This window comes from Platalea leucorodia (assembly GCF_965183815.1).
Source record: "Platalea leucorodia genome assembly, chromosome: 9".
Lineage (NCBI taxonomy): Eukaryota > Metazoa > Chordata > Aves > Pelecaniformes > Threskiornithidae > Platalea > Platalea leucorodia.
The window spans coordinates 29,454,435-29,473,607 of NC_138831.1; the positions used below are offsets into that span (position 1 = coordinate 29,454,435).

Genomic DNA, 19,173 nt, shown 5'->3' on the forward strand with positions numbered 1-19,173 from the left:
CACCAAAGTCTGAGAACAGCCCAGACCACTGGTTTCTTCTTGTTTCCTGACTCAGTGGCCTCTCCTATTTTTTCACTATAGACTATATGTAAATTGTTGCACTAATCATGTCATCCACATCCATCACTGGTCCCGATGACACATCTGGAAACCTTCTCAGGAGATTAAAGAACAGAACCTTATTGTGAGAAGAAACTATCTGATTCCAGAAGAACTAATTATTCTTGTTGTTACATGTTCTAAAACCAAGCTATTTTGGGGCTGGCATATTCCTGTACAGCTTCTGGAGAGGAAGCCACCTGAACTATAGGTGGGGCATATAACCATCTCTCCAGTTCTTCATCCCAGTTTCCTGAGGCTGCATTTCTGAGACAATCACTGAGATAACTTTTTTTTCACTTTTATTAAGTGGAAAAAGTGAAGGTTATTTAGCTGCAGAGGAGAAGTGGAAAAAATCACACAAGGCAAGTCTAATTCCCAGCTTCACAGGCTCTCAAGGCTGGGAAGACAAGTACTGCAGCATGAGTCCTTGCCTGGTAAAGCTCTGCTCTGGATAGAAACGTTCTACCCTGCCCCTCCTGGAGAATCTGCTGAGCCCTCCTGCCTGTGGGATGTGTCCTTCCCCCCTCTCCTCAGACTTCTGGCTAAGAAAGGTGCCTAGGCTAAACCTTTTCTTCTTCTGTCCTGTCTCCTGCCACCTTTGAAGACCCTATCCTTTTACTACACAGTGACCCTGATGGTCATTTATAGGCTCTGATCATAGTCTGGCCCAGGTAACTCTTTTTCTAGATTATATAAATTTAGCTTTGTTTCCCTCCTCATCAGGCTCTTATCCCAATATGTTTGCAGCTCTTTGTTCCACTGGGTTACACAAGTGGTTTTCTGGCTTTACAGCCTCTGAGTGAAAAGCATCTGTCCTGGTTTCAGCTGGGATAGAGTTAATTGTCTTCCTAGTAGCTGGTATAGTGCTGTGTTTTGGACTTAAGATGAGAATAATGTTGATAACACACTGATGTTTTAGTTGTTGCTAAGTAGTGCTTACACCAGACAAGGACTTTTTAGCTTCCCGTGCTCTGCCCAGGGCACAAGAAGCTGGGAGGGGGCACAGCCAGGACAGCTGACCCGGACTGGCCAAAGGGCTATTCCAGACCATATGACATCATGCTCAGTATATAAACTGGGGGGAGCTGGCTGGGGGGCAGTGATCGCTGCTTGGGGACGGGCTGGGCATTGGTCGGTGGGTGGTGAGCAATTGTATAGTGTATCACTTGTATATTATTATTGTAATTTTTTTATTATTATTATTATTATTACTACTACTACTACTATTCTATTTTATTTTACTTCAGTTATTAAACTGTTCTTATCTTAACCCATGAGTTTTCTCACTTTCACCCTTCCAGTTCTCTCTCCCATCCCACCGAGGGCAGGGAGTGAGCGAGTGGCTGTGTGGTGCTTAGCTGCTGGCTGGGGTTAAACCATGACAGTGTCCAAGAGCCAATTTGCATTAGCTTGTGCCATGCATTTGTGCAACCTACTCAGTACAATCCCAGGTCTCTCAGACTGCTTTAGATACCCACCATTACAGTATTTACTTATCCTCAGAAGCATCTGGGGAGGGAGAACTCTCGGAGCCTCCCATCTGACTTGGCTGGGATCACACAGCATGAAGTTGGAAACTGAACCCATGTGTCCCACTTTCAGTCAGTGTTCCAGTCACTGGATTATTCTTCCTCTCACTATGTGTGTCTGCCATTGCTAGTTATTGCCTTCTGTGAAGGTTTTCCATGCACCAGTTACCAGTAGACCTGGTTGTTTTGACTCTTCAGGTCACTTTGCAGCTTGTGTGGCAGCTCTCATCTGCTCACCTTTGAGACAAGTGTGCTACTCAGGCTTCTAACTCTGCAACCCTAGCTTTTACCTCTTCCCCCAGGGTTGGATGGGAAAAGCAAATAGAAGTTGTTGCCATCAGACAGCCGCCTCCACCCAAATGTTAGGATAAAGGAAACATGGTTCAAATCTGCTGCTCTGAAGCTGTTCTGCAAGGGCACCATGGCCTAGTCACTTCATCGAATGGGGATGACTTCTGTCTGCACCTCTGAGCTCTCCAGGGTGAGGAGCTGTATGTCCTTTTGAACCTGAATAGCACAAGCACAATGGAGCCCTAATCTTTCATTGCCCCTGCCATATAAATAATAAAAAGGCAGCCAGGCAGCTGCTGCATGGGTTGTTCTTCTGCTGTAGATAAAAAAAGGGTTCTAGTCTCCAGAACTGTCAGTCTGGCACCTTTCAACAGCAGGAAGTGAATGATTATTGCACAGGGAAGAAATTAATAAATAAACACCAAACATGACTTTTTTATGGATGCTCACTCTTCTCAAGCATGGGCAGCATGTGCCCACAGCTCTGCATGTGGGAGGCATGGGAAGTTGGCAGTTCTTTTTTACATTTGTTCTGTTCTGCCCGAGTGCCTGATTATTTTTTTTTCTTTTAAGAAGAAATTGGCTGGGGGAATCTGGAGGTTAAGAGCTGCAATAAGAGGCATTTTTTTAAGCTTTGTCAGTTTTTGCTGCTTAATCAACTGGACATTGTCCCTTTGAATAAAAGATCCTGAACTCTCAGTGAGATGGTTGAAAGGTACCATGAACTCCCCATGCATTTACCGTATGCAAACAGCAGAGTGAGCAGCACTGCTTGGGACATTATTGGGAAGTCTGGCTCCTATCCCATGATAGGAGGCTGAACTGTGTCTTGGCAGAGTCTGTTTCAGCCCACTCTAATGGGATACTGTGTAGCTCCACAGGCAGAAGGGTGGGTGATCACACCGACCTTTCAAGTGGATATGGAGCAGAAGGCTTAACAGTTTCCTTGGGATCACTAATGGGAATTACGGATCAGACCCAGCTATGGCTCTAGGATCCCCTCTGCCTCCTGCCTTCGGCTCAGTATGCCGAGATCCCAGCAGTTTCCATTCTTGCTCTTTGCTGTTTCCTGCCAGGAGGGGGAGCCTGGCTCCTACCTTCTGCTGCAGGCAGCCCGCAGCAGGCTCTGCTGGGGCTGGTTCCTGCTCTGGAGCCCCCAGACTGTCTCGTTGCAGAGACTGCCTCCAAGAAGCCTCCATGCCCACAGTGCCCTGGCTTTACAAGCGCCTGCTGGATGGCGGAGGAAGGCCCCAAAAGGAGGTGGGGGGAAATGGGAAGCTGGGGGATGCCATGTTAGTGCTGGGAGGTTGACACTGAAATAGTGGTGCTGTGACCGAGGGCCTGGGTTTAGGACTGTGAGGGAGCAAGCAGGGCAGGCACTTACCACCATGCGGTTGAGGGACACCCAGCAATCGTCGGGGAAGTCCTGCAGCATAGGCACAAGGAACTGGAGGCAGCCATCCCAGTGGCACAGCAGCAGCATCATCCCAATCAGGTTCACAATCCGCACCACTGCACTGGCCAGATCGTAGGTCATATGGAAGATCTGCAGGGGCCAACAGGAAGCAGATTAGATGGCAGCTCCCCAGACAACCAACCCAACATAATTAGATGCAGTATCAGGGTCAAGAACCTTGCTAAAGTAACAGAAAAGGCTGCATCAGCTCAGCTTATGTCAGTCACAGTATGCAGGCAGAACCAGCTGAAAAACAGATTAAAAAACAAAATACAAAATCACATTCACCCCTCTTGCCCTTTGATCTTGCCTTCTAATTTACATTAAAAGCTCCATAACTCACTTTATAAAATAAGTTGGTTGCAAATATTTCTGGAACATCAGCCACTCCTCAGAAATAAATTCTATCATCACATCTTTTTAACTACAATGCCCTTCTTTGATTTCTGCTCTTGCTGAATATATGCTACATATTGACCCATGGTGGAAGCTGTCTTTGTACTGGATGTCAGATGCAGTCTCTGCAAGTTTCAAATGCAAGAAAGAATGGCCTCAGACTCAGCAGAGACTTCTAGAAGAGGATCTGATTCAAGTATTTTCTTGTATTTCTTGTATTCTGCTGCCATATTACTTCCAGTCTTACATGAAGGTGGGCAAGGAAAAGAGAAACATGGCAGAGCGGTATAGCAGTTCTTAGCAAGGAAGCCCAGAAACCTGTAAACAGGCAACAGCAACCACACCTCTGCAGTCAGTTCTCTAACGCAAAGGGAGTCTATGGCCATGTTGCGCGTAGTACTGGTCATAAGCAGGACACACTGAGAAATCCAGGTGCTCTATTATCAAATCTGCATATGCAGTCAAGAATTACTTAATGGACACTATTTTTTTACTGCAGGTGGTGCGTTGTGGAGACATTGGCGGTGCTTGGCTCTTTTATGCCCAGCTTTGTGAGGACAGTTAGACACACAGGTCATGCCAGTGACTGCTATCCTGAGCTATGTTTCGTTTTCCCTACTTTACAACATGCCACAGTGAAGAGAGATGGGCTCTGGAGAGCGTGGCTGGCCCTGTATGGCTCAGCACACTGCCCACCTTCTGGCCTCCTTTGCCGTTAACACAGTTCATGAAGAAAGTTGACCTTCAAACTGCCACTGGGCAATGGTTTGGATCCAATAAGGACCATACACTTAGTCCTCACAGTGTGCTGGCTTCCAGCTAAAGAAGCCTGCTGCATTACCCTGAAAACAGAGACTCCAAACACATCTGGCATCCTCTTCCACATGCTGCTGTGTCACCAAGGCAATTTGTGACAGAGCTGGGATGGATGGAGGCCTGATGGCCATACCCCAGCCCTGCCAACATGTCCTGCCCTAGAGCCTTGTCTAGAGAAACGTTAATCACTGCTCCCCACACACAGTCTTGCTGTTTCTGGTAGAGGAGGAGTGAAATATTTGGACAGCTGTGTGTGAATGAAGCAGAGAGACTCACTGCTGTCAGCTGCTGTAGCTGGGCCTTCTCAGGAGGCCTCCCCATGGTTTGAAGGCACATACAGCCTCGCTGTTTTGCAGCCCAGCCTGCAATCTGGTGACACAATGTCCTAGTTGGATTTAATGGAAGGGAACAAAAAGCAGAGGAATGTGAGGAGCAAAGAAGACTACTGTGAATCAGATGAGGCTGCATGTCCCAGCTCTATTCCTGCATTTCTACCCTGACCTGTAGGATGGTACTCGTTTCCAGGGTATATTTCAATCAATCAGCTTTGTCCTAATCTAGCTACATCAGCTTGAAGCTTCCCACAGAGCTTGTTTACCCCACCCTGTAGCCCCTTCTGCTCTCTCAGTCCTGGACTCCCCAACAGCCCTGCCATAGCCCCTCCACTCCGGCCCACAGCCTCTCTGCTATGTCACCTGCAGCTCTGCTCTTGTACCTCAGCCCTGCCCTGCTGCTCCAGCCCTGCGTGGTCACACTTTCTGTTTTCTGACCTGTCACCACACCACTCAGTCCTGCACTGGGTCCTGCACTTGGGTCACAACAACCCTGTGCAACGCTACAGGCTTGGGGAGGAGCGGCTGGAGAGATGCCTGGTGGAAAAGGATCTGGGGGTGTTGGTCGACAGCCGCCTGAACATGAGCCAGCAGTGTGCTCAGGTGGCCAAGAAGGCCAATAGCATCCTGGCTTGTATCAGGAATAGTGTGGCCAGAAGGACCAGGGAGGTGATCGTGCCCCTGTACTTGGCATTGGTGAGGCCGCACCTCGAGTACTGTGTTCAGTTTTGGGCCCCTCACTACAAGAAGGACATTGAGGTGCTGGAGTGTGTCCAGAGAAGGGCAACAAAGCTGGTGAAGGGTCTACAGCACAAGTCTTATGAGGAGCATCTGAGGGAGCTGGGGTTGTTTAGCCTGGAGAAAAGGAGGCTGAGGGGAGACCTTATTGCTCTCTACAGCTACCTGAAAGGAGGGTGCAGCGAGGCGGGGGTCAGTCTCTTCTCCCAAGTAACGAGTGATAGGACGAGAGGAAACAGCCTCAAGTTGCACCAGGGGAGGTTTGGTTTGGATACTAGGAAAAATTTCTTCACCGAAAGGGTTGTCAGGCACTGGAACAGGCTGCCGAGGGAAGTGGTTGAGTCCCCATCCCTGGAGGTATTTAAAAGATGTATGGATGTGGTGCTTAGGGACATGGTTTAGTGGTGGACTTGGCAGTGCTGGGTTAATGGTTGGATTTGATGATCTTAAGGGTGTTTTCCAACCTAAACGATTCTAAGATTCTCTCATTACAGTGTAACTCCCAGTGCTGTTGTAAAACTGACCTCCAAGTGAGCCATGCAGAGCACACAGCGACACCTATCCAAGCTCACCATTTCCTTAGGGATGTAGTAGGATTAACTGTCAGTTCTTCAGATGTAAAATAAACCTGTAAAGACAACTTTCTTACAGGGCACCAGGCAGTGGGCCAAAAGGCACAGAGACCCTGATACAGGCTTATATAAGATAGCAAAGTAATTTTCAGTTTGCTGTGTTATTAATGAAAATTGATAGTGCAGTGACTGAAACTGCAGGGAGCAGCACACCTAGTGCTTCCTGAGTGCTGAACACCTCCAGAGCACTGCCTGGGCTCCCCTGAGCCTCAGTCTAGAAGACGGGCATGCAGCGGGTGACTCAGCCGCCTGGGAATCACCTCTGGAGGTGCAGGCGATTACAGGGGGAGATGACTCTCAGAGAAGTACCTGAAGCAGGGCATAGGCCATAGGCATGCTATGTGACTGTATGGCTAAGTCCATATCACTCCTTGCTGCTCTGACTGCTGCTCCTGCTCCTCCCAACCAGCCACAGCAGTATGTACCTGCCATCTTTGCCTATACCAGGGATTGGGCTCCTCTGATCCCATACTGAGTCAGTTTAAGCAGCTAAAAGGACAGAAAACTTTTGTTATAAAAGAAAGGAATCATGGTTTGTCAGTTTAGCTGCCTAAATTGGCTCATCACTCTGTTGTCAGAGGAGCTGTTCAATTTGAATGCCTGTTTCCACACCAGATATTAACACTTCCCTGCCTAATCAGGATGCCATGAGGTCATACGCATTGAGAGATGCTGACATGCTCAATCCAGACTGGGAGGGAGCCACAGAAGAATGCTGGAAACCAGAAGGATGAATGATTTGGATAACTGCTTCTAAACTCCATTATTTCCACTGCATCCAAGATGCAGCTGGAGTCCACAGTGTCACTTAGTGTGAGAAAGGCCATTCTAGCAGTATTTCTGGGCTGAAAAGAAGAAAATATCCAAAATCCAGCATGAAAGGCTGTTCCAGGAAATCCAGCTCTCAGTGCTGACTCATTAGGTCAGTATGAAAGCTGGGCACATAATTCATAAAGAATAATTCCTACTGGTTTCATCTTTTTTTTTTTTCCATTGCAGAAATGATCATTCTCATTTAGATAACCCAAAGTGAATCCAGCCTATTTGAGTGACAGCTACGGGCTATGCTTTTAATGAAGCCAGAGCAGCAGTTTGCAGAAGGATCTCTGAATGGATCTTTTGTATTGCCAGGGTTTTACTGTGCTAATGACTTTTCCTCTCCCACCTATATGTGTTTTTCAAAGAGCTCCAGCCCTTCTGTAACCCAGGGAACTCCAGCCAGGGACAGGAAGAAACCCTGTCAGATTTAGGAAGTGCATTTCTTCCTTTAATATATTAAAATCAGAGAGCAAAGAGCCTGAGGGAATGGATGGTTTAGGGGAAAAGTGAATGGATATGGAGCTTCTTACATGACAATTGGGATCTATTCTAGTCAGGCTAGGGCAGGAAGCCTCTATTCTGTGGTGCACCTCCAAAAAACAGGAATAAATGAGTGTGTTTGCTTCTGCCGTTAGGCCCCGCTGCCTCCTCTCATGCACTAATAACACACATTTGCTGGCAGCTGAGAAGTGGCAGCTCTGTGCAGAGTGTGTGTACATCTTGGCTCACAGGTCTTCCTTCGCCGCTGGGTCACCACCCATCATGTAACCCACCTGTAAGTGTAGGACCCAGTGCTGAAGCACAAAGGGGAGGAGAGTCCTGCCTCTGTATTAACACTGGGGTGCATCTGCCCTTGTAGTGCACGGTTGTTTCCAGCACAGAGCTCAGAGAGGCCAGGAGCTCCGTGGCCATTGGGGATTGCCCTCTAATGCCCAGCACTGACTAGAGGGAAGGATCACAACTGAGCTGACACAAACTTCCCATAGAGGTAGAGACAATAACTGCTTTACCGCAAGGGTGGATTCAGCTCACCTACTTTGGACCTTGAGATCTAGACTATCTCATTAGAGTCATTGGATGGAAACACACACACAGAGGGTGGCACATCTGGTTTGTGGCCGTTCTTTACCTGAGAAGGAGACGCGCTGCGTCTTGGGAATTCCTGTTTCTCTCTGCTGCCCATAAAGTAAGCCTAGATAATGAACTCCAACTGTAAATGTCTGAACTGCAGGTGAGACAAATCCAATTTCAGATGTCAGGAGTTACCAGCTTATGCCCACTCCCTGGAATACATTTGCATTCACATGCAAGAGAAAAATAAGAAACACTCACTGTGCGGCACACAAGAATGACTGTGAAGGGGTGTGAACGAACACCTTTCACTGAGAAGCAGCTCCTACTGTAAATAGGTGCCTGTGTTGCAGGGAATACTAACTCCAGTAGTGTGCTGGAGAATGTCTAAGCCAGTGCTGCAGTGCCCTAAAGCAGTCTATAGCTCACCAGGGAGAGGTGGGGAAGAAACATTCTAGAATAGCGGGTCCACAAGCAGAGGAACGTGAGTGGTAATTGGAACTTCTCTGGTTTTCCTCATTAACACTCAGGGCTTTCTTGTCCTGTTGTAACACAACCCAGGCTGGGTCCCAGAGCATCACACCTCCTTCTGCCCCTGGAACTGCTTGTGCTTTCTGCTGCCTGTGATTTGGAAAAAGGGAGTGAGGAGGAGGAGAAGGACAAAGCATGGATTCACGCTTAAAAGCACCTCTTTCCAAGGGTATTCTCTGATAGAGCTAATATCCCTGCTTCTTGATTGCACAAACCAAGCTGTGGCTTCAGAATCCCTGTTATGAAGTCGGCTCTGTCCTTCTAGCCAAAGGACACCTTGCAACGCTTTCTGAAAGGACAGCTTGGAAAAGTGGGAGGACCAAAACTTTCCTCAACAAAGTCATCTCCAGTTATATAAGAGCTCCATCTTGGAAATCCCACTTATACAGAACAAGCTATCGGGATCCTATCAGTATGAATCTGAAATCTTGTCAGCCCCAAATAGCTCTGTACCATACTCCTCAATTGGCTCTGTACTGCAGCAGGATTCCTCTAACCTGATCACTTGAGCTGGAAGAAATCAAGGACACCTTGGAGAAGTGGGGGCCTGGCTCTGGTAGTGAAACAAGGGCTTTGACTGAAGTCGAAGTTGTATGTTTAATTAGGTGTGTTGTTTTATGTTGGCACACAGCTTGGTGTGGCTATCCAAACTGAGAGGTCACCAGAATTTCTCAGATCCTTGAAAGAGACTTGCATTAGTGTGTCTGTCTATCTAGGGCCGTGGAGGCTGGACTGCTCCGAGACTGAGAGCCCACTGAAAGAACACTGCAGCAACTGCTGTGCAGGGAGGCAGCTCAGTCCAGGCACACTCTGCACCAGCCCTGCCAGGCCTAGGCCAGCCCCGGCAAAGCCTCTGTCTCTGCGCTCAGCTCCCCAACATGTCAAGCCCTGCAGGCTGGGGCACGATTGCACATCCCTACTGGCTCTGCAGGTACCAGAGGTGCTATGCTTGGAACAAATGGGTTTTTCTGAGGGTCTGGGGACCACAACACAGAGGCATACTAATGATTCTCTTTGGAGCCAGCACGGCTGAGCTGGAGCTAAACATCCTGCCAGAGAGAGCTAACAGCATCCACACTCGCTCAGCTGAACGCTGGCTCTACACAGAACTGACTTCCATCCACAGGGTTTATGAACAGACTCTGCACCACAGGAAAGCAGTGAAACTGCTTGTTGCCCTTCACTACCTCTATAAGCAACATAGCAGTATTTCTGTAGCACTGCATCTAAACTAAGAAAGCCTGCTGGTCCTGAGCCAGTGATGGTGTCTGTATCCACACTATGGTTAATATACAACTGTGATAAATCCCCTGTGGATAATCAAGTAGCTGTGACACTGCTCCAGCTTAATAGAAAGCAAAGAATTTACTCTTAATTTACGGCTTACAAAAACCAAAGACCTTAAAAGGAAATACAAATTTCAAAAGAGAATCAAAACAGTATCATATGTCATTCTGAGTGCTCCAGGGTCAGAGTTAAGGTTGTTCTGCTGTGAGGAAATAAGTGTTTACTTACATTTAAGAAGAGTATTTGTGGACTATGGGGAAGAAAGTTGACATGTCTTTCACTCTTCCTTTCTTTACCTGGCTTTTGTAGATAACAGAGGTAAAGACACATTTTCCTCATAGAGGCATTAGCTGCCTTTTCAAACCTAAGTGTTAATCTCTCAATATACTGGGGATAGGTGGTTGCTGTGAAGAGCTTTTCTGAGCCTAAAATACTGTTAGACAGATTACAGTACGGTGGTTGTACTAAGTCCCTGCATCATCAGCTACAGTGTCTCTGCACCTATCTAATCACTGACTGGGTCTCATTCTGTTTAGTTACAAAAACTGACTGGACAACAGTTTAAGCTCTTACTCATTCTGGCCAACATGCAAACTAAAGGCAGTTCATTGAAAAACCAGCGGTTTTGCTCATTTAGGGATCGTTACCATGAATCAGTGCCAATTCTTGTGGCAAGGGGCAAAATGTCACCTTCTCCACACTCAGCAAGAGTCTTGACTGACACAACCCATGTAAGAGGGGAAGGGCTTGGGAGCCTTGATGTGCAGATCCATCCTGGGAGGCTGAAGCGAGGGGAGAGACAAACAACACGAAGAGCTCACAGGATGGGCTTCCCCCAGGCACACACAGCATTATGCACATTAGAGCACTGAAGCATGGAAGCCATGAGCACACACGAGGCGCACACAGAGCCAAAACCCCTGAGCAACTCAGACACTGTAAGGACACACAAGAAATCAGAGTTGAGAGAGAAAGGGCAGCTCCCCAAGAAATCCAGCCTGTTGAGTAAACCCACACCATTGGGAAACACAAAGTTTCAGCATAGCAACACAAAAGATCTCAGCTGCTGTTTTCCCTCTCCTGATGCTGCTACGGGAAATGCATCATCAACCCCTTTACTTGCTCCTTCCTCACCCTCCCCAACTTTCTATTTATTCTCCCAGTGATGTCACATTTGAGCTGTCATGTTTTCACATGAACTAATTTTACTCCAGAATGTTTGCTGCCTCAAGTAACTCACCAGGCCACACATTTGGTTCTTTTGGAAGAATGGACAAAATGCTGTTCTTGCCACTAAAATATACAAAGATATAAACTCCAAATTTCCGAGGCAACTGTTGCTCAGGCTGGCCTGCTGAAAAGGGGTTTAGTTAAGGAAGAAAAATTACGTAAAGGAATGCTGTTGGGCTTATTTACAACTTCACAGTGTACTGGGAAGCAGGAGTCCCTTATGAAGGATTAGCTTTGGGTCGGCCAGTTTTGGGCTGTGCTAATCACAATGTGTTTGGCAGAAAGGCGCAATGGTATGGGAGGGAGGGAGCTTTGGGATCCAGATTGTATTGGGACAACGCTGAAAGCACCAGCCAGCACACAGCAGATGGACTGGAGATGGGAAATCATCTGTGGTGCACAGATACATCTGCAAGCAGTGTGCAGATTCAGGGATGCACTTGACAGTTTGAGATGGTGTGGGATCTGGTTTTGCCTGCTTTTTGCTGTGCCAGCAAGGAAAACTATAGCCAGAAGATCAAGTTTTAGATGAAGGCAAGAGTTTGGGGTTGATTCTCTTTTTATGCTTGCTTTGCACCAAATGACATAATCAATGTCAGCAGAGTTGCTGATGCTGCCTTGAGTCAGTGCGAGAGGAGAATCAGGTCTGTGATTCATTAGGTTTAACGCTCACAGGGGAAGATATTGTGGAGTGCGCTTGTCTCAGGGCTGCCTGGAACAGCGAGTTTGAGGGAAGTGCACTGAGTGCCAGGTGTTAAGAGAGATATCCAAATAGATTTTACACTTAAAATATAATAATCCTTTTTGCTGCTGTGGCAGTTTTCATCTGAAGGTCTCAAGGGGCTCAGCTGACATTAATGTGGTATGCTTCAATATCTCCAGTGAATGTGTGATCTCCATTATTCTAGATGTGCAAAATGAGGCACATAAAAGGAAAAGGCCACTTGCCAGAGGTTGCACAGGAAGCTGAGAGCAAAGTTTTGAGCCAAATCTAGGGATGCCAGCTTTGACCTCCTGCTCTAGCCACCACCCATCTATTGTGGCTGCTAACCAGAGCCCAAGGAGGCACCCTTCCCATTCAGAAACAGCCACTTCAGCACCAAGAAAAGCCAGAGTGTGTACGTGCATGCAGGGCAGGGAGAAGTGATCTTGCAGCAGCCTGGTGCTGTTAAAGCTCTGTAAGAACATGACGCAAGCCTGCAAGCCTCTACCCCATCCCAAGATGATTTAACTCTTCCCAGGCAGCTTGCTTCTGGCTAACAGTTCTGCTCCAGGTAGGAGCTGAGAGGCCATAGACAGAGAACAGCAGAAAGCCCGTGCAAAAATGTAAGGAAAAAAACCCCAACATTTTCTTGCCTTCTCCCTCAGAGACTTGTGTCTACTGGAAAATATTTACAGCAGAGAAAGGTGAAATAGCAGGACTAATTAGCACTGAGAAAGCTGGCATAAATGGCAGATGTTTAGATATATATAAACCCCAAAGATCCTGCCACCACCATGTGTTTTGCCTCTTGCACTCTCAGAGTTGAGGTTGTCATGACAACAGCCCCCCTTCCCCTCACCATGCCACCATTCCCAGCCTAGACTTTAATCTTCATCATTTTAAGAACTTTTGTCACCACGGCAACGTGACACAGACTTTTAAAAATATTTTCTAGCACAACTCAAACGACTGTCTTTCCTGCACGGTTTCCTTTAAATACCTAGAAAAAAAACATTTAGGGTTGGATTCTGCCTCCATTGAACCAAGCTGTAAGCCTCCCATGGATGTTAGCTAGCAGGGACAGGAGCTGGCCGGTGCCTCCAGTGCAGGGGGATAATCATTTTCACCTCCCAGCAATGTGTCCCAGAGCAGCAACACAAGGACTGGGGCCAGGGCTTTTTCAAGAACCTCTATGACTTTGGAGGAAGCGCCCCTTTTCTTTTCAATGGGGCTTATGTTCTCATATGCCTACAGCTCAGGTTTTCAGCAGTATCTCTTGATATAATTAAATGCTTTTGGAAAAAGAGAAAAAAAAAAATCAAGCCCTCAGAGCTGTAAGTAGGTTAGGTGTCTTGCTCTCAGTGGGAATTAGATATCTTACCTGCCTAGGCATTTTTTTTAATCTCTCATGGCTCTTATCTGCATCATTGGGAATTGTAGTTCTTCTGAGAGGCTAGCAATGAATCACTTCTGGAAACAGGTCACAGGCTTTTTTGGAAGTTTAAGAATGACCACAGTCATCAGGCAAAAGGTCTGTCTAGCTCAGTAGCTATACATAGATATGCCTAGGGAAAGAAATATCTGGGAGGCTGAGGGGGAAGGAAGCATAAATACCTGAGAAGAAGACAAGAAACATAACTGGTTTGAAACTTGGGCTTGATTAGTGTGAGGAAATTGTGGCTACCACAGGGTAAGAGGTGAAGCCTGCCAAGGCCTGGAAATGGCATTAAGAAGGAGCACTGAGTGGTCTGAGAGGCTGGTCCACATGGCTCTATGGCTCTGTGCTGGACTGGCACTCAGTGATGGTATTCATTGCTGGAAAAGGCAGCTGAACAGCAAGATGAGGTAATCGATGGATGACTCAGATGAGGTAGGTAAGTCTAGGCTGCAGACTATCACAAGGACCTCCTTTGTGGTCTGATCAAAAATTCACTGAGCTAAGTGGGAAAGCACCCCCTGAGTGCACTGAGCTACCAGGCACAAAGTCAATTAAAACAGTTAGCATGGACAAGTAATGAGACAAAATACTAATGGCAATATTGATCAGGTTATGCTATTACCTAGATAGTGACACCTTTTCCCTTGGAGCATGGATGTCTTTTCAGCAAGGAAGTTAAAAAAATGTATAAATACGTGTCCTGAGGAAGGGGATCCCAATCTTCTTTCCTCCCAGCAGCAACATCAGGTCCCAAAGCAGGGCCACGTCACACTGTTTTGAAGCTGTTTGCCTTCCATTAAGTGATAGCTTTACCATAGTTTGAGGATCCCTGATTAACAGGTAGGAGTTAAAAAAAAGTAATTACAGAAACCCTCTGGGACAGTTTGGTCCAGGGAGGAAATGGTGATAGGCAGGTAAGACAGAAGTATCCCAGAAAGACATCAGTATCATGAGATAGGCTTAGTGCTCTTAACTATCCTCTTTCACCCAAAGACAAGAGGAGTTTTGATCAAAGTGAAGGATCAGCTGCTGAGATGAAATCCTCTTTTTTCCAAACAATGTGCAGTTTAGCCTGTGGAATACATTGCCACAGGAATCCTTCAGGCCAGGAACTTGGCAGGACATTAAATACATGCCTAAGTAAATAAATGGCTGACTAATAATAACTTTTAAAAATTGGTTTATATTCTTCCTTTTCAGTGCTTAAAAAAACCCTGAGGAATAAATCTACCTGTGAGCAGATTATTTTAGAGCTGTTTTTTTGGAATTCATCACATGCTCCCTCTGAAGCATTTGATCACTATTAAGAGCAGGAGAGTGGACTGAATGAATGTCTGGTCTGCCACAGTGCGTCCCCATCTCCATTTACACACATGAAAGAGCCTGACCCAGAGAACTAGGGACTGCCAGCTGTATTTGTATCCATAAACACACACCCAGAACACAGGAGAAAGAAAATCAGATCAACAGAACAGACCTTTCAAATGAGAAAGAAAATCATCTTCTCAAAATTCAGACTGCCTGTAAAATAGCCCTAGTTCACATTTGAGAGAAAGCTGTCGCAAAAGAAATTAGCAGTGACCTTTGTCTTCATATTTCTTTCAGTCACACTTGAATTTTTTAGTTTAAAATTTGGAACAGATTTTTAAAAATCCAAGATTGTCACTTAACATACTTACGGATTCATGATTACCACCTGGGATATAACATAAACTCATTAGATCCTGCCCAGTAAGTGCAAACTTGCTGAGGAACTACAGAACTCATGCAATTTACTCGTGATCAATTAGTATTTCTTTAATGCATCTTGCATTTCAATCAAGAGAGAAAAGCACATGCATATTAACCCTCTATTGATCCCTATTCAAATATTTGTAAAAGATAGATAGTGCACTGAAAGAAGGTGGGCCAAAAAATGCACACCCCGAAACTGAATGAGCATGCACCTGGTGATTTGTCTTCAAAACACTTCCCTCTGCATAAGCATGTCAACATTTGTACACACACCTGAGGCTGTCACCTTATGCTAGAATAGGCTCGAGTGGTTGGAAGCAGAATAGTTTATGTATAGGCTCTTTCCCTACAGAAATATGGCCTATGGCTCCACACCTAAACCTCCGTATGGGGGACCTATAGAAGCAGTGCACAGAGACCAGGGTAGCAGCCAAAATGAGTCTTACGGGCTCTTTAAAAGAACTGCAGCTACACATATTTTCACACTGATCTCGGCTCTGCAGCTAGCACTTGTTTAAAGGATCAGGCTTTCTGTCGACTGAAGCGATGGCAAGTTTTTTTCTCCTGTTTTTAAACAGAGACGATAATGTAAATTTCTGCACGCTGCATTTGCCCACTGAGGCTGGTAGTGTGTTACGTTTGATTATATTTATGTACAAAAGCATAACCTATTGCTGCTTATAGCACAGATCAGCCTGACAGGATGGTTCACGTTCTGCAGGGAAATTGAGTACTTTCCACCTAACTCAATCCTCCAGTTTAATTCGATTACAACCACGGCAACCAAGCACAACTTCCACCCTTGACTTTTTTTATGCTGTTAGTGATTGTAACATCCATGAAAGGAACCAGGCTGGCAGGCCTGGAGACTTGAATGGTTTCATCTGCCATGAGGCAGACAGTGTGAGCGAAGATAATGATAGCTCCTCCGGCTGCAAACTCGTGGACACTGTATTTTAAAGGAGACTGAAGTTCACAGACTGAGGATGCTCAGCACAATGGCCCGATTTTCAGATGCGCTAAGCATTTGCCTGCGAAGCCTCCATTGATCCACTTTGGGCACTCTTTTTCTTGCTAGCAACATTTCAGAAATGGCAGATGAAATGACCGGTGCACTTCAGGCCACAGTAATAAAAATTTTTGACTGCAGCACTAGACTAATTCAGAAGAGAGGTGTGCCAGGCTGCTGAGGGGGAAGGAAGCATAAATACCTGAGAAGAAGACAAGAAACATAACTGGTAGGCTGCTGTTTGTAGCACAAACTTAAACTGCTTTGTTACTGCTTGTTTTTTTTCCTAAATTGCTTTGATGAAGACTGGTCTGAATATCTCCAACAAGGATCTGAATCATCTTGTGGGGAACCTCAACAGTTTGCCAGCAGAGCACCAAAAGATATCATTGCACAGACTGATGCAAATTTATTTGCATACAGTGTGTCACACATGCCGCATCCGGCCCAAGGCAAGTAACAGTGAGACAAATGCCCTCCTACTCTTTTAGAGTAATAATAGCAATATAACCTTTTCAGTATTACAACATGCACCTTAGAGGAGACATCTCTTGAAAGAACAGCACAGTGAAAATAGCTCCCTGAGTAATATACCTCAGCAAACCTGTACCCTCCCGTAACCTTCACAGAGGAGACACAGAGAAATTAGAGGAAGAGGAGCTGCTGGAGGAAATACAGCCATTACCCTCACATGCATGCAGGCCACACTGATCCCAGGAGGAGAGCAAAGGGGGGGAAGTGGCTGAGTGCATTTTTTATTTTCTTTATGAACCTGGAGCAGGGAAAACTGTTTTTTAACCAACAAGCAGTGTAGATTATATTTATGGAAGTATGACAGATTAATTCCCGCTGTGGTTGTATATAGATGCTTTGGCTGATTGTAGAAAAATTAACTAAGTCAGAACAAAGATGTTTAAAAGCAGTATTTAAACTCTACCTAAAATATTCTTAAACCTCCATTAATATATGCTCAGCAGGAACATAGTCCCTAAAGGCTGCCATTTTAATTAGAAATCCAACAGGAAATGCTGCCTGATGACAGGTATCAAGGCAAAAATCCCCAGAGCTGCAGGCCAGGAGAAGAAGGAGATTTGCACAGCTCTTTTAGGGGTATAACATAATAATATTATAATAACCATAGTAATAGTAATAATAATAGTTTGACAGGGGTGTTGTACGTTCAAGCAAAATACAAGGGTGTTATAATAAAGTGCTGCTGTCCCCTCTGTCTCCAGCTGTGACTCAGAGGTTGAAGGCTGGAGGCATGTCATCAGGCTGATAATGTAAAGGGGAGTCCCCCTTCTTATTCACAGTATAGGGCTTTTCTGTCCTTGAATCGAATCTTCAAACTTTGACACCCTTTCTTTGCAGCAAACCAACCAACCAACCATCCAAAAAGAGGAAGATATTAGTAAGTGCTTTTAAAAGGCCACACCCTTCCACAGGCAGGTTTTTATCCTTTTCCCCTGAAAAGGAAGAGACTTTCAACACTAGGTCCCTGTCTGTCAGTGCTGGAACAGACCCAGACACCACCACGGCATTGCAAGATGCTCACATAAATGTTAACAAAGTCCTAACGAAACCTTTTCTTCTTGTTGCATCGTGTGATCAGAAAGTACTTTATTGGTATTTCTCTCCAAAAAGGACATTGCATGATAGAATTATTTAAACAAAGCTACTTGCTTTGGCCCAATTTTTGCTATTTTCCTTCTGAAACAGCTTTGCTGCTGCATCTACTCAACTCTTCCTTTTAATCCTGGTGGGAATGGGACCCACCACTCTCTCCCGATTCACTCCTCTCCTGGCCTGTGAGCCTGGCTTCCTTCACACCAATGTACACAAAGCATAATTTCACCCACTTCAGTTGAAACTGCAACTGAACAAGGTCAAACCACATCCAATGCGGAGCCCAATTGCTCCAGAAAGCTCTCTTTGGCAGCAACGAGGATCAGTTAATTCAGAACAAGGCATAAGAAACCTCACATCAGGCAGAAGGATGATAACCCACCTCCTTGGAACACTTCACCTGAATGTGTAATAGTGAGAGATTGATTTAAACTTGGAAGCGGGAGTGTTTTTTAACCTTCCAAAGCTCTTGTCTACCTTATAACTCTGGATATACTTATAGCTCACATAAACAGCCAAACTGCCCTTGAATTGTATTGTCTGTGGAAGAAGCTCCGATGTCTGAATACACGCTGTCTGAAAGAGTATTTCTTTGAATGCATTTGGAATTTACTGCCTTTTCAATTCCATTGACTGCTCCATATCTTTGCTGAATATGGCAGGAAAAATATGCATGGCTCTCATCTTTTTCTAGCTCGCTTATTACTTTACAGGCTTTTTCTTTTAATCGGTTCCCTTAAAGGAAAGAATGTCAAACTTTTCATTTATTCCAGGTTGTTCGCAATCATTCTCATCAGTTTTCTCTGAGTTCACTTTACTCCTACAGTGTAGAAGTAGCCCAAGTAACTAAAATTGGAATATTTTTATACTCAGTTATCCTACGATGGCCATTTATATTATTTGTTAGTGCTTGTCTCCACCCTGTGCTCACCCAATCTCAGTTCTGCTTTTTTATCCACTCCAGCAGAGAACCAGACAGTAAGAAGCTATACAGAAGAAGCTTCTATAAAGAAGCTATACTATGAAACAGAAATGGAGCTGTTTTAAGCATTCAAATTTACTCTGCTTGGTTTCTTTTTCAGTTTTAAAAGAAACTGAGTCCTTTGGGAATTCACTTCATAACCTGCTCATTCGACCTCTCCTGCCTTGCCCTCTATAGTCTGGATCATTCTTCAACTTCTGCTGTGTCCGATTTAATGACACCTCATTGTTGCGAAAGCCCCCAGTCCAGCAGTAGGATCATTTGCCCCCATCAGTGTAAGAAGAAATGGGCAGAAGAAATGACGGTAGCAGCACTGAAAAATTACCAGGGGAAATGAAGTACATAAAAATGACAGCATTGATCATTCTTTACAATCCCCTGGCAGCTCACTGCATGCTGCCGCAGCAAAGCCTCCCTTGTCAATACCTCTGAATATTTATTCAGAGAAATT

The 19,173-nt window shown here is 45.5% G+C and overlaps 1 protein-coding gene across 1 annotated transcript in view; it reads right to left on the minus strand.

The window, feature by feature from the left end:
* Positions 1-19,173, minus strand: part of HCN4 (hyperpolarization activated cyclic nucleotide gated potassium channel 4) — a gene marked incomplete at both ends in the record, with an annotated part of 107,078 nt that overhangs the window by 39,195 nt on the left and 48,710 nt on the right. Inside the window, one exon of the mRNA XM_082321356.1 lies at positions 3,307-3,468. Coding sequence (XP_082177482.1) covers positions 3,307-3,468 — 162 coding nt within the window. The remainder of the gene's footprint in view (positions 1-3,306; positions 3,469-19,173) is intronic.